Consider the following 26,069-nt stretch of genomic DNA (forward strand, 5'->3'; position numbering starts at 1 on the left):
CACCTCTCCTTCTACTAGCCCAATGCACCCCTGTGCATCGGTAATCCACACGGGTCCACATCCCAGGACACCACTCAGCACTCTCAGCTTCTGTAGGAGTAGACCCAAAAAAAGCCCACCTTCCCAGGACCCACAAAGCATCCAAAATTGGAAAACTGCCCATGCACCCGAGCTAACTAGGACTGACAACCAAGCTGCCTTAGCAAGGAGATCCCCAAGAAGCCAGAGCATGAGACTCATACTTTTCAAGTGACCCCAACATTCTTCTGATAGCAAGATGCTATCTGTAAGACTATAGAAAGAACTATTATCGCAAATCCCACATGGATTCTTTCTTATCAAATAAGACATCTTAGAACCTTCTCGCTATTGATTATTGATGTCCAAGAGAGGCAAGACTGCCAGAATATGGTGCTGCCATTATTACATCTCCAATAGCAATTCTACCATTCTCCTTACATAGCACTTTTCACCTTCAAAGCACTTTACCAAGATTAACTAATTAATCTGCATCCTCCCTGGGGAGACCATAGACATTCTATTAGAGACAAGCCCAGAAACCAGGATGACTGGATGTCCAGGTTTTGGTCTCCAGCCTAAAGCTGCTGCTCAGTCAGGTAGGGGTACTCTCTAAAGCGGTGTGTTAATCCCAAAATATATTCTGCATCAGAATGCTTGCAGAAGATGGAGGGGGCTCTTTTATTGTCCATTGTCTTTTAAACAGATATTTCCTGACCACCCCCCAGGCATCCGGTACATTCACAGACACTACCTCAATGAATCCTTGGAACAATTCTATGTCGTATAAGTTATGAAATTCTTTTACAGACATTAAAACACTTGAGAGGTTAAATGATTTGGTGAAGTCCAATCAACCAACAGGTAGTGGAATCAAGATTTAGACCTGTGTCTCCTCTAAGACCAGCAGAAGCTGTGGAGACTGTATAGTTGCTATCACAGACTGGCGAGACTAGCTGATGAAACAGCCCTTCTCACAGTGTTTGAGAAGTAGGAAAACCCAGACTAAGTGGATATGTTCTGTGTACCATCCAGCTTTCCTCACAAGAATGGCCTCCGTCCCAAGAGGCCATGCAGAACTCAGGGCTATAAGCACTGAAATGAAAGCATTAAACACAAGTTATATGATTTTAGGCTACCGGAGTAAAAAAAAAAAAAACAATGACTTCAAATACAGAAAATGTTCATTAATATACTATAGATAATGTCTGTCTCAAGCTGAAGATTGTTGTCAAATCCATTGAGGTCCAGATCACAAATGTAACAAAAGGATCTTTTCCTTAAAGAATTATATGACGGCTATTAATGTCACCCAAAAAACATAGGCATGTGTCTCCAGATAAATGAGAGAAATGACAAACGGCACAAAATAAAGTCAGCAAGTAAAATGTAATTTAAAGGACTGTCCACACGAGAACTAACAGAATAAATGCAGAGCCAAGAAATATACATGGCAAAAGGTCGAAGTAATGTAGAAAACAGTAGGGGCCAAATGAGTGGTATTGACAAAGAATACCTAGGGAGCTTGGAGGAAGTGTTTCAAGCTGGAATGGTCCTAGCAGGCTGGATGGAACAAGGGGCATTTAAGGTGAATTCCTGGAGAGTAAAAGAAAATGGGAGAATATTCTAGGAGTGGGGAGATGGATGAAAAATGACTTAAAACCCAAGGCAGAAGGTGGGCAGGTGGAGACAGAGTGGGGATCATGCAGAAGGGAGTGGGAGACAGTCAGCACTGCCAGGTTGGGGGTCCGGATCACACTTCCATCCCTGGGATCCCCAAACCATTTGCTTGCATTCCCCTATCAGTAAAATATTTTTTGACATGTTACTGATATATGCATATTCCTTTATTTTTTTTTTTAATTATTTTTTTTTTTTTTTTAGTAGAGGCATGCTTTATTTATTTGTTTTGCTTGTTTTGTTTACACATGCACTGGGTACAGTCAGAAGCGCGGGAGGGTGAGAGAATTCACCAGAGCCAGAGCGGGGAGCAGAGCAGGCAGAGGGACCGAATTACACTGCTGAGGGGAGCAGCGGGCGGCAGGAGAGGTCTGCGCGCCATGTGGGACCCTCCTCCGGTGGCCGGGGAGCAGCCGGGGATCGAACCGGCGCCGCAGAGGCCGCGGGCAGCTTCGCAACCCAGCGCTCAACCGCTGCGCCACCGGGGAGGCCCCCTTTATTTTTTTAAAGTATGCACCTGTATTATACACATCTACAGGCTATAAATACATACCCTTGCTTAAATATATGCAGTGTAAAACATACACAAAAAGTAGAAAAACTAAAGAATGAGAGAACCGTCAAAGAAGTCCTCTAATTTTCTCTTCCTACATCCTAGCACTGCACACTCATTTCAGGCACTGCTGCTAAGCAGAGCAGGGGGGAGATTGCTGACTTCTGAGCACGGGTGAGGCCCAATGAAAGGGTTCTTTGGGACTAACAAGTCTGGCAAAGGATTGGAGGGAATCAGTAACAATACTACTCAAAACTAACACTTCCCTCCACAGCATTTACTATGTGCCTTAACATTCTGGTCTAAGAACTCTCTACATACTGTTCCAAACATTTGCTATACAGCAGTGCCCTGACTACCCCTCCCAACAACCCCGTGAGACAGATACTCTTACCAGCCCCATTTTTCTGGGAATAAGGCACTTACCCAAAGTCACAGAGGTAGTAAGTAAAAAAACGGAAGGAAGAAAGGAAACACTACCTTGTTTACAATAACACAAGCCTCAGAGGCATCAGAGCTAAAACTAGGGTTGAAGTCACAGGAGGAAACAAAAGTAAAAATTTGCAAGGGTTGGCACCCCATTAGACCTGAGAGAAAGGAAACAGGAAAAAATAAACACCACTCTGAGATTTCAGGATTTCAAGGTTAGCAGGAAGGTGGTGGTGCTGTTAAAAGAATTAGACAAGGGCAGACATGCTTGACTGGGGGTCCCAACAGTGGGAATCATGAAACCTTGTTTCATTATCAAATGATTTCACTCTTTTGTGGCCTTTTGCAAACATTGCATCAAACAGTCAAATATCAATAAAAAGTGAATGGGAGAAAGTCTACTAGGTGCAAAGCACGAATGGGATGTGGGAGAATGGGGGCTCTGAAGTCAGAGGTGACTCAGGAAGGTAGGTGGATGATAAATATTCAAGGAGCCAGCTTCCTTCACCATCCATCTGGGGTATGCCTGGAATGGTGGTAAAGGCAGGTACTAAGGCCAGAGCTACAGCAAGAAGCCACTTGCAATATCTGAGCTCCTCGGGGAAGAGGAATTTCTACTCTGTTCTAGGGAAAGAAGCCCTGTAGGTAGCAAGAAAATAGATTACAATATAATATAAGGAACATCCATATTTTCTTAATAGAAGTTGTCCCGAAAGGGAACAGAATGTCATTGAAGATATCAAAATGGAGTTAGCAAATAGTGGTGATGTTATATTAAAAAAAAAACCATGGCTCCAGCAGGGAAAAGGTCTATAACTAACTTCTATAACTCCTCCTTTTCTGCTCTGTGACAAACTCCATGGAAATATGCCTAATGATAATGACCAAGGACTGGTCAAGCACAGAAATAATGGTCTGAGTCATCCAGTTCAGGAAGGAGAGAGCTCAGGTGCCAGAGGCAGTCACACAAGCCACTTACTACTCCCCTCTGTCCCCACTACCCCTGACCCTGTTCATCTGGTCAACTCCTACTTACTCTTAAACTCTGGTAAGTCTCAATCCAGATCAGATCCTTCTGAGCAACAATCTCACAGAGCCATGTTCCTCATCCTGGAAGCACTTCAGTTTATAAATGTACACTCATTAGGAGGACTATTTGATTAAAGTCTGTGTCCTCTTCAGGAGAGCCAGTCTGTGATAGCAGGAACTGTTTCTGCTCATCCCTGAAGCCTAGAATAATGCCCAGCACAAAGTAGGTGCTCAAGAAAATATTTGTTACCTGAATGAACAAATGAACACATGAACCTAATTCTACCCACCTACTTGCTCACTACTGAATTTGGCATCTGTAGGCTCTATAATCTTAAACAAATTACTCCACATCTGCAAAACAGGGATAATAACACCTAACTTGAAAAGCTGTTGCAAGGATACTTTTGCATAAAGCACATGACATGCAATAGTACATGTTAGCCAGTACTACTATTATTCTCCCAAACTGAACATCACAGTCTTATCAAGGATTTCCACAGTTCCACCCACAGTTTCTATCAATTTGTCAAATCATCTCCGCCAACTCCCATCTACTGATGTCTTAGGGTCAATTCCTGTACTCACTGAGAAAGGGACAAGCACTGAAGGCTTTATTGTAGAATTTTGGATTTCGGTTAAGATGCAAGCATAGTATCTGGCATATCAGAAACATCTTAAATACTACACGATATAGATAAATTAAGACTAGGGAAAAGGAGAGCAATGAAGAAGAGCGATGAAACATGGTGAGTCAAAGAAGAGAGGAAGATTTACCCTAAGACTCAGAAAATAATCCTGGCTTATCTTCTAGGCTACATGACCTTGAGCAAGTCCCCTCTCTCCCAGGGGCCTCATTTTCCCATCCATAGACCAAGTGGACTGAAATAGATGGCCTCTGAAACATCTTCCTGATCTAAAGTCTATGATGACCTCTAAAGCTCCTCAGTGTCCAAATGAGTGATATACAATCTCATTTTATTGGCACCTTTTGGAATGCTTGGTCTAAATGTGACATCCACTCTAATATCAAAGGCTACTAATATAGTGAACAATTTAAGTAGAAATTGGGGCTTGGCTTTACATTTACAAAAATATACCAAAAAAAAAAAAAAACTTTGTAAAAATTTCCCAAACCTCTAAAGTTGTATCATGAACAAAATCACATAACAAAAGTTCTGGAGTTTTTAGAAAGTTAATAATCCAGGAATAATGCTTCTATACATGAGAGAAGAAACAACTGCAAAGAAAGTGAACAAAAACATAAGGGACTGAGGAGAACATATTTATTGAGAGTTGACTCTCCACAGAACTATTTTAGCCTCTGCCAGTAAGTTAAACAATTTAATCATTTAATCAGCCCTCAATGATTGGTGGGAATCCCCTTTTACAGAAAAAGAAACAGTGACAAAAGTTGAGAATGTCTTGCTTAAGATCACACAGCCAATAAGTAGCACCTGCACAGGGCTCGACCCAGAGCGGTGATCAGTGTTTGCAGAAAGGAAAGAGAGGTTAAGCTCCTATCAGGAACTTTTATATGCCACCAAAGATGGCAGAGACCATCCCCGCCAACTCCTCAGAGAGAGAGCAAGACTGTGGAAAATAACTTTTCCAAGTCACATAGGTGACTGAGAAACAGAGCCAGATATTCATAAGATTCAACAAATAGTTACCGAGTACTGACTGACCACCAGGTGCTGTCCCAGGTGCCACGGGCCACAGCACTGCACAAAACAGACAAAACCCCCTCTCTTTATGAACCATACATTCTAGTGGGAGGCAGAAAATAGACAAAAAAGACAAAAAACACTGAGGGCATAGCCCTGCCAAGACTGTATGTGCTCCAGAGAAATAAAGCACAGGAAAAGTGGACAGGCAGAGCTGAGTGGGCGGCGGCCCAGGACTGGCTCCCAACTTCATCTGGGGCTTTTCCCCTATGGTACAGCACCTTTTTGAAAGGAAGAATCAGAAATTTAAGAGATCTCAGCCAACTCACAGGAGCAATGAAACTTGCTCTACCTAACTCTCAGGATGATGATGAAAAGGGAGACAATAAACATCTCTGCAAACTCTGAGCTATGACTACCACCCTTTCTCTAGAGCTGGCTGGCAAAGAACCATCATGGGAGGCTGCACCGTGTGCTCCTGTTGGGGGCAGGGGGTGCTCTGGCTGAGTGCCTGGGCTCCTGCTCCTCTGGGCCCAGCAGCACATCAGGCTGTTAGTCATACCTTGCAGCCACTTGGCACCCAGAGAAAAATCTCTGATTGAGGCCAGGGCCTCTGCAGATGTTTCCCAACTCATTTCACATTCAAACTCCAAAGCTTCTTCACACACTTTTAGAGTCTTATTAATAACATTTTAAAATGTAGATTGCTGCCTAATCTTAGCTGCGTAATTAAAAAAATAATCTTGCTTCTCTCCCTCCCAGCAAGAAAGGAAACTATACCCCAGGGCTTCTGCAGCTAACAATCACACCCTGCAGAAAAGCTAGTAGGAGGCTGGGGTGGGGGTGGGGGGGCAGCCGGGGTGGGGGGAGGGCCTGTTGGGGTGGGTGCTGAAACCAAGAAGTGAATCTAATCCCTTAATTTAGAAAAAATGAAAATGAGGCTAAAGGAGAGGAATGATCTGTCCAAGGACACACGATGTATTTTGACAGACCCAAAACCAGAATCCCAGTTTCCTGCTTCCCAGGGGAGACTGTCTACTGCCTAGTGTGGAGAAAAAGAAGGAAGCCAGCCTTTAAGTTCTTGGGGGCTAGAAATCACATCTATGTGATTCTCCTTATGCAGTGAGCACTGCTCACCTGGAGAAAGAGTGGGAGTTTTCATGTGTTCAAGATTAGGGAAGTAAGTTCAGAATTCTTTACGTTCAATTCAGACTTACACAGCATCTGAACAAGAAGGAACCTCGGGCACTTTTAACCTGTCTGCTTCTAGGTGGGAAAAGGTCCAGTAAAGAAAGTGACTTACTACCCAGGTTCAAATAGAGTTAGAAGCAAAAAAAGCAAGACTGGAACCCAGGCCACATGACTTCTGGTAGATTCTGTCCACAGCTTCTTGGAAAAGTAGCAGCGCACCTCTCAAAGTTTCCACCGCTACCTACATCGGCTAATCGCCAAAGGCTTCCTGGGCCCCCCAGTAGGGAAGAACAGAGACAGGCGAGGTCTACACTGTTCCTCCCTGCCTGTCCCCTGGGGTGGCTTACTGAAAGGCGCAAAGGCTGGAAAGTGGAAGAGAAACACCCCTACTTCCATCACCTGGGGGTTCACTTCTCCCTACCTAGAACCACCATCCTGACTCTGGACTTCACTTCAATCATTGTCCATTGCAAAAGATGATCAGCAGTTTCCATCTCTGTGAAGGCACAAAAAAAGAAGGGGGAAAAAAAAGGCCAAGCACTGCACCCAGCTGTTGGTGAGGCCCTGTAGATGACGATGACTCAGTGCCCAAGCTGGAGGCTGAAGCTGGGAAGGAGACTAGGGAGACAGCACAGCCCAGGGAAAGCCACAGTTCCCAAACACGCCTGGGCCTGCAGGGAGGAGCCCTTGAGTTCCTCCAGTATCCTATCCCCTGGTTATGGAAACATAGCTCCCCCTGCAGACTACAATCCCTAAACTAGCGCTAGTAATCCTGCAAAGCTCAGGTACGGAAAGTACACCGTTTTATTAGAAAGCCAGGGTCCCACCTCTGAAACCCCAAGAGATCCCACAAGCTCCAGAAATACTATTTGCATCCTCAGCTCCCAAAGAGAAATTGGCTTTCAGTTATTGGGAGGTTCCAATGAGGATCTTTAAACAGAGGAGATAAGGGTACTTTCCAAAATTTGGTTGGGCAAATAATTCACCCAAGAGCAGGAGCTAGGAGAGGAGAGGGTCTGTCCTGGAATGCTAACTGTGGACAACAATTGTGATCATCTTTGGACATGACTCTGGATGGTTCCTCTCAAATTTCCTATCTGCCTCCCTGAAACTCCCACATTCTTCCTGAAAGGTGGATATAAAAGACCTATTGTGGTCCTACTAGAGCTGCACTCAAGGATAGGGGAACAGGGACCTCCCTGGTGGCACAAGGGATTAAGACGCACTATGAAGCTATCTGCAACCACTGCAGCATGAGTTCGATCCCCAGCCAGGGAGCTACCCACATGGCACAGCAGACCTCTCCTGTCTCACCCACTGCTCCCCTCAGCAGTGTATTTCAGTGGATCTGCCTGTTCTGCTCCCCACTCTGTCTCTGGTGAATCCTCTCAGCCCCTGCAGCTCTGGCCTGTACCCCAGTCTCTTGTATGCATAAATAAATAATTCTTTGGGGGAAAAAAGGATAGAGGAGCAGTCTCCCACCCCACATGAGAGGATGACAGCAAGGGTGAGAACTGAGCAGCAGCTCAAGGTCAGGAAGAGTTTCTGGTTGTGGTTTGGGGCCTTGTCACTTGCATCAAGGAGTGGCCATAAGGAGCACAGCCAGAAGAGGCTACTGTAGAGAATCCACTATGATCCACGCTCACCAGGGAAGGGAGTCCCAGCAGTTTCAATGTAGGTGGCTGGCAGAGGCTGGGGATCAGAGTTCACTGTCAAGGCTGGCAGGGTATGTGACAGGCGCTGCAGCTACACTCAAAGTGATCATCTGGAGGTGCCTGGCCTCATGGTATGCAAGGCCGCCGCCCTGCCACTTCTATGGTGGGACAGGCTGTCTCTCTTTTCCACATCTGCTAATCTCCCTCCCACGCTGCTCCCCGCTCCCATCTGTCCCTCAGGCCCAAGAAGAAATACCCATTACTGGCACCCCACCTGCCAAGGAACTCCAAGTCACCAGTGTGAACCTTTGTACAAGACTGACAGCTTTCTAGCCCGCCTCCCAGGGCATCCATACTGAATCACAGCAGGGGCGCTAAGAAGCAATGCTGCAGTGCCTTTCCTGGGAGAGGCTGGCTTTCCCATGGCCAGGAACTGGGAAAGGCATCTGCTACACAGGATTTTTCATTTTACAGGATCAGCTCCAACCAAATCAGCAAAGCACTGTTACTATGGACATTCTGCCAGGACCCGGAAACAGCCCTGTTATATAAAGGGGTGTAATGAAATTTATTAAAGTGAATTCTTTCTTCACAAAGGAGCCAAAGCACTTGAAGACTCTCTTAAGAGAGTGATGGGGTGGGGTAAAGGCAATGGAAGGAATCCACTGGGTTCTAACCCTGGCTCTGCTATCCATTAACTGTGGGCCCATCTCACTGGGCTTCTGTTTTCTCAAATTACAAACAAAAATGAGGCAGCCCATTCCTGCATTAGAATTCCATGACTTAATAATGCTTTCACCAAAATGGCAATAATAATAGTAATAATAATAATAATAATAATAAGCTTACTTTGATATTAATTTTGTACTGTAGGGTTAATTTTCTTTAAAAACAAAAAAAGAGTAATGCCTCCATAGTTATGGACTTAAAAGAGGGAAGTAATGAGTAGGAGTCACTGACTCAGGGGCAGACTGGATGAAGGAAAAACCAAAGGCTAGAACTTTCTATTAGCCCAGGAAAGAAAGACCCAAGCAAATCTGGCCAGAAAGCTGCACGATGAATGACCCCCTGTGCACAAAGAGATTTCCAGTTTGCAAGGTCATTCCCATCCATGACCTCACTTGAGCCTCATATCACCTTGAAAGTTGACAAGCTGACCCCCATTTCACATTGAGCAAGGCAAGTAACTAGGTCAGGTGAGCCCATGTCTCTTGACTTCACTTCAGTTTCCTTATATGTAAAATGGGAGTGGCTGAGCCTTACTTGGCAAAATTTACATGTGGATTAAGTAGATGATTTTGTAAAGCCCTGGCAAAATGCCTGGCACACAGTGCGTCCTTGATAAATGTGAGTAACCCTTTCCCACACACTTCCATCTCCTCAGGGAGGTGTGGGAGAAGCCCCAAAGCTACTCATCTTCAGAAATGCTTCGAGAAAGAAGGCAACGTGATGGCTTCCTGAGTGACGGCTTCCTGAGTGACCTTCCTGAGTGACGGCTTCCTGAGTGACCTTCCACGTAGCCCGGAGAGAGCTTCCCAGGAGGCAGACAATGAGGCAGATTCTTCAGTCCCTACCAATCTCGTCCATTCTAAGTCATCCCTGCCCAGGACCTGCCCATGGGGTATGGGCTCCCTCGAGTATCCAGAGTGCCTTCAAATCAGTCACAGGGATGAGACCTGAGCAGAAAGGAAGCATGATGCTCTAACAGAGGAGACCGTAAGAGCCACCCAAGGCAGGGCCTTCCCTTCAGTGCTCATGTTTATCATCTCAGGCCCTCCAGCCCAGCTACCACCACACAACCTTCAGCAGTTCTTCCACTGCTTGCAGAACAAAGCTTGAATAAAGACTCATGGCCATTACACTTGAATATTTCCAGTTTCTTCTCATTCTATCTGGCCTTGAGTTAAGTAAACACCAGGGCACTTGTCCTGCTTCTATATCTCTGAAGTATTCCTTCCACCAGAAAAGCTCTTCCCTCACCTTAGCCTATTCAACAAGGATTTGTTGAAAAGAGTGAAGAAATGAAGGCAGGAATGTATGGATGAGTGAAGAACATAATATATTCTTGTGAGGCAGATAAACTAGAGATTTTGAGTATCATTTTAAAAGTGAAGAAATTCAAGCCCAGAGAAGTTAAATGACTTGCCCAAGATCACGCACTATAAGCAGCCAAGTTAGAACTTGAACCTGGCTCTTTGGGGCAATTTTGTTTTGGATTTTTTTTAATGAATTTTTTTATTTTTTACATCATTGTTCATTTTTAAACAATATTTGCTTCCCCCACCCCCTCAGGTGTAGTCCCCATAGAGTTTCCCTCACCAATGCACCTGTGCACCATCACCTCAGTCCCCTGTGCTCCTCCCTCCCTCCCTCTGATCCCTCTCCCCGCTCCTCCCCTGCAGGATGTCTCTGATTTGTAATTGTCTGTTTTTGCTTTGTTGTGTTTTTCACTGTTAGTATTTTTTTACACTGATGTCTTATTGGGTTCCCCTATATTCCTGCTATAAGTGAAACCATCCGATATTTTTCTTTTTCCTTCTGGCTTATTTCACTGAGCATAATTCCCTCTAGCTCCATCCACATGGCTGAGAATGGCATGCGTTTATCTTTTTTGATTGCTGAATTATATTCCATTGTGTATATATACCACATCTTCTTGACCCAGCACACCATACAACTGATAAGGGACCAATCACAAAGATATACAAAGAACTCACACGACTCAACAAAAACAAAGTAAACAATCCAGTCAAGAAATGGGCAGAAGAACTTAAAAGACATATCTCCAAAGAGGAAATGCAAATGGCCAACAGGCATATGAAAAATATGTTCAACATCCCTTATCATCAGGGAAATGCAAATCAAAACCACACTGAGATACTACCTTACACCAGTAAGAATGGCACATATCAAAAAAACAAGCAACAACAAATGCTGTCGAGGATGTGGTGAAAAAGGAACGAACTCTCCTACATTGCTGGTGGACTGGTCCAACCACTGTTCAAAGCTATGTGGAGGTTCCTCAGTCTACTAAAAATGGAGCTACCATATGGCCCAGCAATTCCACTCCTAGGGATCTACCCAAAGGACACAAAAACATTGATTCAAAAGAACACCTGTACCACTATGTTTATTGTAGCACTATTTACAATAGGTAAAACCTGGAAACAACCCAAATGCCCAAAAATAAATCTTTGGAGCAATTTTGGCCACATCAGGCCTCCTCCTAAGATAAAAAGTCTCTTGAATTATGAAAAAGTTGATGCAAGATTCCTCAAAATGGGCCACTTTCCTCTTGGCACACACCCGAGAGCGCTTTAAGGCACTGGCTGTCACTGCGACTATTGAGAGTTTCAAGGAGACAAGGTCCCCTGAGAAAGGGCAAATACAGTGCCATCTGTCAAGAACCTTAAAATGATGGCAAATTACAGGTCAGTCACTTAGTGCTCACTTTTAGAAAGCTCCTGGAACAATTCAATCCCCACCAGGAAAGAGGAGGATCCCTTGAATGGAAACTGAGCCCTCTGCCAAGGACCGCAGAGCCCTTCCCAGAACCATCTGGTAGGCTAGCAGTATGGCTGGGCCTCTACCTGCTGTGGACAGATGTGGAAGCCAGGGATCCAAGGCCAGACCTTGCGGGTCCCAAGCTGGCCCAAAAGCCCTGGGGCACCAGGCATCACTTGTGGCCTTGGGGAGCTGAGGCTCTCTGCCGTGGGGTCTTAGAGATGGTGGGAAGTGAGCAGAGCCACAGGCTGATCTCCTGAACACAGTCACCGAAAATGGCATCGTTCCGACCTCCAAAAGCTCCAGCTGTCCCACACCACTTGCACTCACTGTGCCTCTCTCCTCTGTGCCAGAAGATCCAAGGGTGAAAAAAAACAGACCAAGACCTTAACCCTGTGGTGCTCACCTCTGGTGAGGAGGGAATGACAACAAATAAGGAAACACATGATCTATGGGTTCAGACAGTGAAAATGTTATAGCGAAAAACAAAGCACAACAGGGAGGAGACTGCAGCTGAACCAGGGCGGCGAGGGCTCCAGTCAGAGGGATGGACAGGGAGAGACTATATAAGAGGTGATGGTTGGACAGAAAGTGCAGTAAGAACACGTGAGGATCAGAGCCGAGCATTCCTGGCGGAGGAAACTGCTAGAATACCACACAGAGAGGAGAGGTACTCAGCCTGCAATGGGGAGGCTTCCTGCCACCCTACATCTCTCCTTGGCCTGCTCCACATTTCACCTACCCCTGCCTAGCAGCCCACCACAACCCCCCCCCACAAGCCTTCTCCAAGAGAGAGAGAAACATATGTTCTTCCCTGCCCTAGAGCCTGAGGGTCACTGGCTACATTCCCAGTGCAGTCACTTTGAGGGGAAATAGCATGATGAAATAAATGAGTGTGACCTTTGACACCCAGTAGTGTGTGGTTTGAGTGTCTTCTTTGTTTCTTAACTAGCTGTGTTACTTTAGATGAGCCACCCAGCCTCTCTGAGCTTCTATTTCTTCATCTACAATACAAGGGATAAGAACCCTACGTGGGGGTTATGTAAGTGGCAGCACCTGGCAGAGCAGGTGCTCTTACCTGGACATGGTAAGTCCTTAGGCAACACTGGTTTCCTGCACTCCTCTGACCAGCCCCCCCGCCCTCCAAAGTTAAAAAAAAAAATGGGTTTTGTCCAACCAAATGTGCTAACTCGTGTCTTACTGCACTTGCCTCTGCAAGGCTGGGGCCTGCCCATCTGTTGGGTATGGAGGTTGTAAGACGATACTTGACAAAGATTCCATCATTGCAAAGCCTGATGGAAGAGAACGGGGCAGATGAGGGGGGCAGAAAGGACAAGGGACACTGCCCTTGCTGCAGACAGAGGACAGAAATCATTAGGATTACATGCTGGAAGAAACCAAGGTCAAGGCAGACAGTTAACGGCCATCCCCTTCCCTTTCCACTCTAGCTCACCGGCCCAGGACCTTGTCTCCTGGCTCTCCTGTGGGGCAGCCAGCTTGAAACCAAGCTGATGTCAGTTCTTCTGACAAATGAGGGTATCATCAGGTATTAACTTACGGTCAGACCTTAGGTAGTCCCCTTCCCTCTCTGAGCCTGAGTGCTCCCTTGTATAAAAGAGGAAGAGGGTCTGGGCAACCTCTGGGGGGTCCTTTCAGCTCTGACCTTGCTCATTCTGGCTCTGGATGCCGGCCTCACTCCCAAGGCTGTCTCCCTGCCCACTGCTGCCACCTGGTGGCCCTCCAGCTCCCTGCAAGCCCCTTATTCAAATGCTTCAAAGGGTGACTCTTGCTTCTGCTTCAGCTGGACACAAACTGCACCTTCTCTGGACCACAGATCAATGGGTATTCGTTGCCAAACACAAAAACCAAAAATAACACTAGAACTTCATCTCTCTGGCAGAGATAACACAACTGCAGCTGAGAGCCTGACCTCCCTGTCCAAAGAGAAGAAGTAACCTGTCCAAGGTCGCACAGCTGCCTGGCTCCCAGGCCAGCACCGACTCCAATTCACAGTGTTTCGGGCTGGTGGGCATCCTGGAAGCCAAAAATAAAGGCTGTCCTGAATCAAGGAAACAAAGCCTTTGGAAGGTGGGAAATAGTCAGAATTCCTTACAAACCTCAAGAAATGGTAAGCGAGGACAATGCTTAGGCCCAACGTTGCTTGCAGAGATTCACTGGAAATAACATCCTGGAGTTGCCAGGGTACCACCTGACCTTGGAGGTCATCATTCACAAGAATGCCCACAGCTCTTTCATAAACCAGCCTCCAAGCCACCACCACAGCCCAGATCCTCAGGCTAAGGCAGATCCTAGGAAGGGTCAGGAAGACACTCAACAGCAGCGTGGGTTTGCATCTGCACCACACACACACACACACACACACACACACACACACACACACGAGACACAGGCTCCTCGGATACTCTATCTTTTCTTTTATCTCCAGACTCCTCAGCACCTGGCCAGGGGATCTGAGCAAAGGTGTATACAGGATACAGATAGAACCCTCAGATTCTTGCACAGATGTAGGAACTGTCCACCTTTGGGGGACTCAACTGACCACACTCTGGGTTCGATCTCTGGACACCTACTCCCTAAAGCACAGACCCTGAACAACATACTCTGTGACTTTAAATAGGTCACTTGCCTTTCCTGGCCTATTCTCTCACATCTGAGGCACAATGGGGTTCTACTGAGTGAGATGCAAAGCCCTTTAAATTCTAAAATTCCAGTTTTTGAAACCAAATCAAGGCTCCTCTTCAAGTGCCCAGCAGAAATGACAAGTGAGAAGAGAAAGTAAACAACGCTACCTTCTAGTGGCTTACTGCAGTCACTACACCCGCGCAGCTCTGAGCCCTATCACTGTGAAGTCCATTCAATCCCACCTAGAACTCTGAACAAGAGTCACTTGCTGGCTCTCCACCAGCCTAGTCCAGGTTCAGAGTAATGGGAGAGAAAGCAAGGGCACCAGACTCAAGAAACCAATGAGGCCTCTAAGCCTGTGCCAAGACTGTGGAGAAATTCCTCATCTTTAGGTACAAGTATATTTTGGACCTCAAAGGACCTTTTGTACCCTCCAAGTCCCCTCCTCAGATGAGGAAACCAAGGCTGGGGATATTCATAATGGACTAGTCTGAGGTCATAAAGCTGACTCATGACTGAGCCAAAAATAGATCCCTGCTTTCCTGCTTCCTCTTTCCATGCAACCTCCCAACTGAGGCCCGCCCAACGACTTGTCAAGGTCACAGACTCAGGAATGGGCAGCAAAGGGGCCATTCCTTGCACTGAGGAGTAAATTATCTTATCCACTAACTTTATCATTTATGGAGGTATAATCACATTGCAAATTACATATTCAGTACAGAATATGCAAGAAAATAAAATTCACTCAAAATCCCACCAATCAGAGGTAATATTTCTTTCTAGTCTTTTCTGAGGTATCCATTTTTTACAGAAGAAATTAGGAGTTATAGTGTAGTAACTAATTGTAATCCACTCTGCATTTACTATCTCATGAGCATTGTCCTCTGTCATTAAGTACCCTTCTAAAACATTCTATTAATGACTATGTAATATTTCAACATATGGTTGTATGACCATTTATTTAATCAACTACAATTTTACTTGTTTCCATGCATGTGTTTTTGTCACTGTAAATTACAAATTTTTTTTAAAGATTTATTTATTTTTTGCATACAAGAACTGGGTACAGGCCAGAGGTAGAGGGGGTGAGAGGATTCCCCAGAGACAGAGTGGGGAGCAGAACAGGCAGATTGACTGAAATACACTGCTGAGGGGAGTAACAGGCAAGACAGGAGAGGTCTGCTAAGCCATGTGGATTAGCTCCCTGTCTGGGGATCGAACTCATGCTGCAGTGGCTACGGATAGCTTCATAGTGCTAAGACTTAATCCCTTGCAGAAGGAGGCACAAATTACAAACTTTAAATGCACTATACTTAATCTTTAAACATATACATAATCAGATCCTTATGCCAGTTTTACTTTTTATGGGGCAGAATTTCAGGGACCTTAAGAGATCATTATGCCTTCAAGTTCCTATTGCTCAGAAGAGAAGAGGGGACCATGGAGTTTACTGTCTTGCCAGAGAATAATGAGAAAGCAACAGAACCAAGTCTCAAAGTCTCCCACTATCTAAACATGACCTTCCCAAAGGAGTTCACAGTCTTCCTGCAGCACCCTCATCCCAATGACCTCTCCCTTCTCTGAAATTCTAGAACCTTCACTATCTTGCCATTTCTCCAGCTTGCTGCCACATTCTTTTTTATTCTTCTACTATATATTTCACTTATTCATCCAACTACAAGGTTCCTGAGGTATTTATGGATTCTATATCCCCCTATTGTCTGCAGCATGGTGCTAAATATATCTACAAATATCTGCTGAAGGATCAAAGACAACTAAAATTTCCTTCCTCACGGCTTGGGAGAATCACTGGCAAAAGTTGTAGAACTTTTGAAACGTGAAAGAGTCAGAGCATTCTGAGACACAGATAAGCTAGTTAGGATAATAGTGTTGGAGACAGAAGACCAGGTTCGAGTTTTAGCTCTGGCCCTATGTGAGCCAAGGCAAGGGAGTTAACCACTGTGGGACTTGTCTGTGAAGCAAGGATAGCAGCACCCACCTTGCCAACTTCCTATGAGAAAATGGATGGACAATCACTTTATTGTGATAACGGTGGTCTGTGAGAGCCAGGACTGCTGTCATGTTCGCACAAATGGAAATGCAGATGCTTCTGTGAACCCTGGAAGGCCTCCTGACCTCTGTTCCTGGGCCAGCATCTCCTCATTTCTACTCCACACACACAAATCCTTTAAGGAAATTTATGGCTACATAGCTGAGGTAAGAATCAGTGTTTTTTCCCCATTGTTTTTTTGCAGCAGAACTTCATGTACAGAAGGAACTATTATTCCTGGTTCAAGTCCCTGGGTGTGATTAGTTAAGTCATTCACACTTCCGCATCGTCTCTGGAGACAATGTGACGAGGTGGAAAGAGCACTTCAAGGAGCACTAGGAGACCCAGGTTCTGTCCTCACGCCTTCACTTACACCCTGTGCTTCCCCTCTTTGTCCTCAGTTTCCCCACCTCTAACCTGCGGGAGTCAGACCAGATGAGCTCAAAGTTCTCATCTCTTCCTGACATTCTAGGGATTCTAGGATAAAAACTGATGACTTTAGTAGTAAGCAAAAACTATCCATTTTTGAAATAGTCCTTTGGGCTCAGTTTGACTTTCAACCATTGGTTTTTCAAATTGCTAAAGCCCAAACATCATGAATTCCAAAATACCTGCTTTAAATAGCACCCATGAGGTCAGAATCTCCCTGAGCTCAGCTGAGGTTTCATGATATATGGTCCCAGAGAAAATGGAGTAATCCACACTGTCACCTTATTCTGGAAAAGATCCTGGCCCCAGAACAGAAAAATCAGCATTAAGTATATTTATAAACTCAGTTTAGTGTGAATCAATGGTTGGGCTTGGATTTCACTAATGCTTAGATATCAAATGCAATAAAATATTTCTTGGACTGTGACGCCTGAAGAAAAGAGAACGGCTTCGAACTGATCCCTTCCACATGGGCCATGCAATTCCCCACTTTAAAGAGACAAAAGAATAAAAAATGTCTCAATTAGAAGAATATAACCAAGAGCCAGGAGGATGGTGATGGGAGAGGGGGAAATTTACTTGAAAATAAAACCAGATTTCTAGCTTCACTACTATCACAAAGTTACTTTCTCTCCTCTTCATTTCAGTTTTCTCATTGCAAAGTGAGGATGTGGCTTCTTCCTTCTCTGGTTCTCTAAATCTTCTAAGATTCTAGGACCTTCTTAGGTGACATTGAAGAAAGTCAAGAAAATCAAGAACCCTGTACTTGGGCCCACTTCTTCAATCTATTTCCTTTGTGAGACCACAAGGCTACTTTGGGATACTGCATGGCTCAGGGAAAGCTTCCAGCATCCCGGAACAACCTGAACAACCCCACATTAAAGTTTGGATCATATGTCCCCTTAAAATTCTAATAAATCACCAGCACTTAGCATTTGTAAGCATTGATCTTTCTTCACTCTCCAGGAGAGTCTGGAATCAACCTGTTCCCTATCCAGAGGCTTTCATACCCAGCCCTGCAGAGACCTCTGCTGGAAAGAGAAGATATGGGGGATCAGACTTCCTGAAAGCACCAGGGCTTCAAAGGGCAGAGGGAAGTGAAAATGTACTGAGCTGACACATGAACCCAGTCTTGTGCCAGATGCTGGAAGTTTTCACACACCATCACCATTAATCCTGAGAGCAGATCTTAATGAGAAAAGAAGCTCCAAGAAGTTAGGTCTACTCATCTGTCCAAAGTGTACTAAGCACCTACCTCCACATGTCAAGTCCTTTGTTGAGCACTAAGGATATAATGCTGAGCAAAATCAAATGTGGCTCCTGCCCTCATGGAGCTTACAGTCTTGTGGGAGAAGGAATGAGTCATAGACTCCTACAAAATATAGCACAAAGGAAAGCTTGTGGTGCTATGAGGGGCAAGAGTCAAGGATGTGGAGAGAAGACCTCTCCATGAGGCAAGGACTAAATTGAGGTCTTAAAAAAAAAAACAAGGACACTCAATCAAAATGAGGAAGGAATGCAGAGATAAATGTTAACAAATAGAGGGCATATCAGGCACCAGGCACTATGGTGGGAAATACATAATGCATTCAAAGTAGCAAGCAAAGGCCAGGATGAACATCGACTAGAGACCAAGAGCTAGCACAGTATAAAATGGGGTTGGAAAGGCATGCAGAGCAGAGGCCACACAGGGATGCAGAGGCCACTAAGGGTGATGTCTATGTCATAACAGCATGGGAAGCCATTGGAAGGTGACACAATGGGATTGAAGGAATCTTCCAACTGAGGTAAAGAGAACAGATTGAGGGAGCATGGATGGCATGAAGACGCCAGCCAGAGGCCACTGCAGGATGAACTACAGTGGCCTGAACTACAGTGGTGGCTGTGGGGATGGAGAGAAGTGGAGCAGCTGCCCCCAGTCACTAATCGGGAAGCTGACAGAGCTGAGAGTCAGACCTAGGCCTGCTGCACTTCATGTTTCTCTCTTTCTCACCATTTATTCATCTGTGTGGCAATTTGTTACTAATCATCTATTATGTGCCAGGTGCTGGGGACACAACCATGAACAAAACTGACCCAGTTATCAGAGAATTTACAGTTTAGACATTGAACAAATAAAAACACAAAGAGATGTATACGGTTACAAGTTGAGATGAATCTGAAAGAACAATTGTGTGATCAGATTTAAACAAGGAAAATGACCAATCAGCCATGAAGTTCTCCCAAACCTTTGAGAACATAAAAGGGCCACTGGCCAACTGCATTTAAGTGAAAGACTTTAGGAAACTTTGCGGGTCGGAGCTAAACTTTGAGCAAATCACATCCCTGGCAAGTTTGAGAGCCCTTAGGGGCAAAGCTGGTCTGTCTCAAGCTCTGCACAGAGCCTGTTGAAATTGAAGTCTTTCTAAAAGCAACTGCTAACACTCTCACTGACTCTCTTTTCCCAGCCCCCGGTACCCCTCACTATGTATAGAGAATATCTTACCATCATTTGGGATCTCTCACACAGCTCCGTTCACTTGGGCCTCACAGCCACCCTATGGGGAACGCAAAGCAGGTTTTAATATTCCACTTGAGAAATGGAGCAGTTGAGGCCTAAACAGGTGAAGTAACTTAGCCAAGGTCACAGAAAATGGAAGGCACCCACATCTGGCATCCTGTTCTCACTGGACACACGTTGGGCCAGGAAATCATGAATCTCAGATGAGACAGCTGCAGGTCACTAAGCCAGGATAAAGTCACCCAGGAGTCCCATGAAGTTACTGAGAACAATGAACAGGGACATTAAGCAGCTTGGAAAAGGTTTCTAGAAGGCAGCTCCACCAGCCTGAGACCCAGGTACCTTTGCCAACTCTCCCAGATTAGAACAGGTTCTCTTGGACTCTTTCCAAGTGCCTCTGACTAACAGAGAAAAGTATTTTTCCATCGCAAACACTGCATGCAGGCACCAGACTCCTGAAGAGGGAGGGCAGAGACCACATCCCAGATTCCTAAGCAGACAAACCAAAGTTATCAAGATACCATGAGAACTGCCCGAGCTAAGCACCAACCGCTGGGGATGTCAGTCTTAGGCAGCATTTCTCAATCCTGGCATGACTCACATTTGGGACTAGGTAATTCTTTATGGTGAGGGGCAGCCTTTGACTAATAGGTTTAGTGGCATCCCACAAATGCCAGTATCACCCCCAGCTATGATGACCAAATATGTCTCCAGACATTGCAAATGTCCTCTGGGGGACAAAATGGCCTGCACTTGAAAATCACCATCACAGGGACTTTGGAGAAGGGTAAAAGTAAAGTCCACTCCCTTTCTCTTCTCCTGAACCACCCCATCTCACTGGGCAGATAGATGATCGCTTATTGCTGTGCATAAACTCTTGTTTAAATCAATATCACACAACTAATGCCTCCCGGGATGAGACTGAGAGCAACCTCTGTGCTGATGGGGTCCACAGGAACAATTCACCCCTGGAGCTTATAAAAACAAATAGAATCGAAAAGAACCCCTTGTTCCACTAATGAGCTGCTTCTGACCCTGTGAGCAAATCATGTTCCCATTAATAAAAGCAGATGAATCTGATTAAACGGGAAGCCCTGGGTGTTCCTTCTCAATGACAGTAGGCCAGTGCAAAGGCTTCTAATGCTGCTAGAACGGGCACAAAATTAAATAGCAGGAGACCCCCATTTACCCAAAATTCAATACAACAACCAGGACACTCAAACAGCCCAGCCTTTAACCATTCCGGACTTCAGAGAAAGGGGAAAGTAACAAAGTACATAAACAAGAGATCTGAATTAACAAGTTAATTAAATAGCTGAAACATTACCCAGAAAATCACACTCTCAACTGGAGGTGGAGACCTGAAGCTGAGCTCCGGAGCCGCTTGGGTGACTCAGACAGTGTCAGGGACGTGGGCTCCAACCTCCCACCCCGCGGGCTAGGCTGTTGGCCCAGATGTGGAAATCAGCATCAGTTACAATGCTTCAAAGCTAGAATCAAAGATTATGTCTTTCATTAGTCAGCTACCTAACTAGTTAAAGGGTTTACTGACAGATTCAACCAAACTCACTACCATATCAAATTCACTAGTAAAAGTATCGTACTGCTCTGCAGATTTCTATGAAGACTGACGAACCATGAAACGCCTACCTGTTAGCACCCAATTACTCACACTACAGCTAGTTTCTAGGCCACTTCTGCATTCTGTACTTAGCTCTATTGTTGCATGTGCTATTCTGGAACTCCTGAAATTTGGTAATAGGTCTGTGCCTCCCCTAATGGACGATGGGATTCTTGACGGCAGGATTTCTATCTAGTACAAGGCATGGCATGTAAAAAGAGCTCACCATTTGTCTGATGGACAGACGGATGGTAAAGTCTTCCATCTCCACATTCTTAGACTTAAGTCTGTCTGCACATTCTAGTGGAGCGCTGGGCCCTCGTCTTTTCTCCTCTTTTTAGAAGGCTCAGCACTTCTCAATAGGTTCCCAATAAACAATAACTGATTTTGTTGCACTCTTGGATCCAAAGAGACCAACTAAAGCTTGCTGTTCATGAACCAGTGAATCCAAGGAAAGAGGTCAGAAATCCTAGCTGTCTGGGCCTCCCCTGGTGGCGCAGCGGGTTGAGCACAGTACTTTGAAGCCATCCGCAGCCTCTGCAGTGCTGGTTCGATGCCGGCTGGCCAGCGAGGGTCCCACATGGCACAGCAGACCTCTCCTGTCTCGCCCACTGCTCCCCTCAGCACTGTATTTCGTCAGTCTGCCTGTTTTGTTCCCTGCTCTGTCTCTGGTGAGTCCTCTCACCCTCCCGCACATCTGGCCTGTACCCCGGTTCTTGTATTAAATAAATAAATAAATCTTTAAAAAAGAAAAAAGAAATCCTAGCTGTCTGCCCTGCCTCATATGCACTTGAATAGGTCTAGTCTCTTTTAACTAGAAACAGTTTAGTGCAGGAAAGGAATACATTCTCTGCCAGGCAATTGGAACACAGACATGAGCAAGACTGATATAGTGCCTGCCTCACAGAGTTCACTGTCTGAAGGAAAAGAAAAATATGAACAGTTACACAAAATAAGCAGCTACTATGCTCAGGGAATCTCTCTAGGAAAAATTTCTGTAAATGGCTCCTATCTCCCAGCTGTGTGAACCTCTTTGAGGAAAACCATGATTTTCCAATGAAGCGGTAAATATGGGAAGTTTATTAAGCACCGCTGTTACCATCATTCCAAAATGATGGTAAATTTCTTAAGAGATCAATTAAATGCTTCATAAATATGAACACGTGTAAGTCCACGTTTGTCTTCAGATATGTAGCACATGTAACTTACCAAGCACAGCCGAAGCTGACCTGAAAAACTACAAAAGCCAGAAGAATCACCAGGTAGCTGGGAGTCTAGAGATCTCTGTACAACTAACAAGAAGACCAAGAGCAGGCAAAGGGACTGCTGAAGGTTCATGAAGTGCAGAAGGCCTTGACATGATAATAGATCTTAAAAAATACAAACTGCATGTGCTCCAATATACACATCTTGGTAACAAAAATAAATAAAAATGCAAACTTTTGTCCTTGGAAACAGGGTAAGTCAGCAAGAGCCCTAGCAGGGCAGGGACAAACAGAGGCCAGGAAAAGGCACTTCCCAACTGCCCCCCTGCTCCATCCTTCCCCACACCAGAACAAAGTCAAGATACTGAAGACTATGAAGGAGAACTGCCCAAAGGAAAAGATAAGAAATGAAAGAGGACTCAAGGAGAAGACAAAAATGCCAAAAGCTGGAGGGTATAGCCTGACATGGAAACATTTGAAGGACTATACAGTATGGTGTGTCTGAATTGATATACATAGTGTTTCAGGGTCAATCAAACTGAAGTCAGTGTATCATGCAGAGCTATGATTCAAAATAATGTTCAATATTAAAATATATTTTTTTTGGGGGGGGGCCTCCCTGATGGTGCAAGGGGTTAAGCACCACACTATGAAGCAATCCGCAGCCTCTGTAGCACAAGTTCAATCCCCAGCCAGCCAGGGAGCTATCCATGGCGAGGCAGACCTCTCCTGTCTCGCCTGCTGCTCCCCTCAGCAGTATTTCAGTGTATTTCAGTAGATCTGCCTGTTCGGCTCCCAACTCAGTCTCTGGTGAATCCTCTCACCCTCCACACCTCTGGCCTATACCCCAGCTCTTGTATGCTTAAATAAATAAATCTTTAAAAATATATATTTTTTTAACTTAACAGTTGCTTTTAGTTAGACTCAGGTGAAAAAGCAAATACAGTCTCTTCTGCTGTGAGAAAGCTAAGACCCTCAACAACCCAGACGAATTCTTGAGTGATAATTGCTGCAATGGGTTCCTTCTCAAAACATCACAGACTCTTGGGGAGCTAACCTAATGAAGCTATGGCTTTTGAGGGGGTATAAACCTGGGATCCAGAGAGGAGAAGGCACATATCTGGCTGATTGCACACTTAGACTCCAGATCCTCCCCTTCCCAGGCCTTGAAGCTTTTCATCACTGAAAATCAAACCCCTTAACCCTGAGCATTCATGCTGTTTAGACAGCTGTTCCCAGCTGCTCTTACCATCTACCAGCTCTCTCACCTGTCTGAGCCACCAAGTGTGTCCACCCACTCCAGACGCCAGTGACCTTTTCATTCTGAAAAGACTGTGCTTCTATTTTCTGGGGCATAGGAAGGAAAGCAGCCTGGGAGGCCAGTTGACCATGTTTGTTGCTTCCCCAAACATACAGCTCTCCTGAATCTTAAACAAACAGAATGGGAACAAAAGAAGTAGAAGAACATCAGTCCAAATGATAGAAAAATAACACAAGCTTGTTAGGGGCGGGGGAGGGGGGAGAGGAGAAGTGGTTAAAAGTGATTATATTCTTACGCAAAGCAGGATACAAAATTGATTAGAGTATAACTACATATGAATTTTTTAATTCTATAAACAACTTAGTCTGTCAAAAAATAGAAATAGATGAGTTTATTTTTTCATTAACTCCTTCAACTAAGATTTACCCAACATCTACCATGTGCAAAACATGTTCAGTTTCTACATTTGAAAAAATACATGCTTGCATGACATTTTTAAAATGAAACTATTCACTTTTAAAAGTATCAGTTAAAAATTATATTATTTAAACTTTTAAACACAAGATGATTTCACATGCCATGCCCAGGAGCAAACACCACACAGCACATCACATTTGTGTGGCACTTCAGCTCATTAAAACCTCACAATGATCCGGTGATCTAAGCAGGAATGTGACTGACATTGTGATTTCATAGAAAAAAGAGCTAATTCAGAGTCAAGTGATTCTGGCTTCTATTCCTGGATCTGCTAACTAGCTATTGACCTTGGACAACCCACTTCCTCTCTATGCCTTAGTTTCACCAGTTAAAAACAGAAGGGGAGGCAGTTGGTCCACAAGGGCAGGTAATAGACTGATATAACAAGAGAGATGGGTGAACGAGGAGGGACCAGAGAGCACATGCTCATCTAAAAGGCATTTAGGTTCAAAATACATTTTTAACTGGAACCAAATGAAATGGGGTCAGGCCTACAATTTGGCCTGAGTTGTCAGTTTCAGTTTGTGACCCGGTGGGTGATCTCAAGAGCTCTTCTGACCCTAACCTTCTAAGATTATACACAGTGCTATACAGCACACAGCATGTATATCTAGTTAGGGAACACTGGAAATGGAACTAGTCCAAACCAAGATGTATTGTAAGACCAAAATATACATAATGGACTTCATGTAAAAAAAAGTGTAGCTCATTAATTTTAATATTTATTACATGTTGAAATATTTTAGATATATTGGGTTAAATATTAAAATTGATTTCATCTGTTTCACTTTTTTGAAATATGGCTCACATTCTATTCTAGAAGATAAATTAAGCAAGGCTCAGAGATGTTAGAAGACTTTCAAGATCAGTGGATAATAAAGAGTCAAGCAGGAACTAGCAGGGAGATGATCTGCCCACCATGGCATTTTGTGACCTCCCAAGAAAGCTTCACAGCATTGCTCATCCTAGGGCATGCTGGTATATTCTCCAAAACTGATCACAAGGCTAACAGTATCATTAAAGGACATGAGACTAAGATTCAGGGTTCAAGTCTGCTACGTAATCACTGTTTAAAATTAGGCACATCAATTCACATTCTGCACCTTTGCTTGCTCAATTTTAACACAAAGGGGTGTAAGTCAATGGGGCCTTTTTGTCACACAAGTGATCTTGCAGCACTGACATTGTGTAGCTCTATAAAGCAAATTAGGTATATTTCACAGCCTGGCAGAAGGCAACTGCCTGGACCTTCACCAGGGTATACAAAGCATTCAGATTCCTTATAAGTAGGCAGAGGAGGCCCTCAGAAAAGTCGCACCCATAAACAGACTGATTACCTATGAAGATGCTATGGACATTGAACTTGTGTCTATAGTAAGCCTTCATTTATCTTACTAAATCTAAGCCATCTTTTTGCAAAGACAAATGGGCTTCCACATGTGGATCATTACACTGTTGCATCAGCAGGTAAAATTAAATTCTGCTGCAATGCCAGTTACATAATCTAGAGGAAAGGTCTAGAGAGTACCGAACAACATTCTGTGTGTAACAGCTTGAACTAGACCACAAAGGATGATATTAATCATGACGATATTTTAATTCACTTTCAAAAATCAATTCACTTTGTGAATGCACTAAAAATCATTAAATTGTATACTTTAAAAGGGTGACTTTCATATATGCACTACATCTCAAAAAATTTAACATCTATATTTTAAAAAATTATAATAGAAGTGCTCTACATATGAAATATATAACTTCACTAATTATAAGATTTTAAGAAATTTGATACTATCGAGCAATGAGAGAATCTCTAAATTTACAAAAATGCCAGCCATTTCAAATTAATTTGAACAGAGTAGAAATATCTCTTAATCTACTCTTACTCTCCTGACTCTCCCCTACTGTGGAGCACGCACTACTCACTTTTTGCCCTTGGGGCCTCTGGTTCTTCCCCCATAAAAGGAGAAGTGGGACCAGATGCCTTGGCAGTCCCTTACACTGGCATTCATGTCAACTCGACACTTCTGTCATACATATAAATCTATTTAATAGGCTAAAAGTAGGCTATTTCTTTTATTAGCTGGTTATCTGAAATTCATTCAATAACAAATTATCTGTAGAATGTGTAAAATATTTAAATTCTCACATTATGGT

At 44.3% G+C, this 26,069-nt stretch overlaps 1 protein-coding gene across 6 annotated transcripts in view; it reads right to left on the reverse strand.

The window, feature by feature from the left end:
- Nucleotides 1-26,069, reverse strand: part of SERGEF (secretion regulating guanine nucleotide exchange factor) — a 218,252-nt gene that overhangs the window by 172,941 nt on the left and 19,242 nt on the right. For 3 of the 6 annotated variants that reach the window (XM_037522726.2, XM_037522725.1, XM_054699397.1), the window contains exon 8: nt 23,443-23,601. The exons of 2 other annotated variants lie outside the window; for them this stretch is intronic. In XM_037522726.2, the coding sequence (XP_037378623.1) occupies nt 23,443-23,601 (159 nt within the window). Of the gene's footprint in view, nt 1-9,076; nt 9,899-23,442; nt 23,602-26,069 lie in introns of those variants that run through there. One more of the 6 variants, XM_037522729.2, reaches the window with a different exon arrangement.

Source organism: Talpa occidentalis, unplaced genomic scaffold (genome assembly GCF_014898055.3).
Source record: "Talpa occidentalis isolate TD23 unplaced genomic scaffold, MPIMG_talOcc4v2.1 talOcc4.3, whole genome shotgun sequence".
Classification (NCBI taxonomy): domain Eukaryota; kingdom Metazoa; phylum Chordata; class Mammalia; order Eulipotyphla; family Talpidae; genus Talpa; species Talpa occidentalis.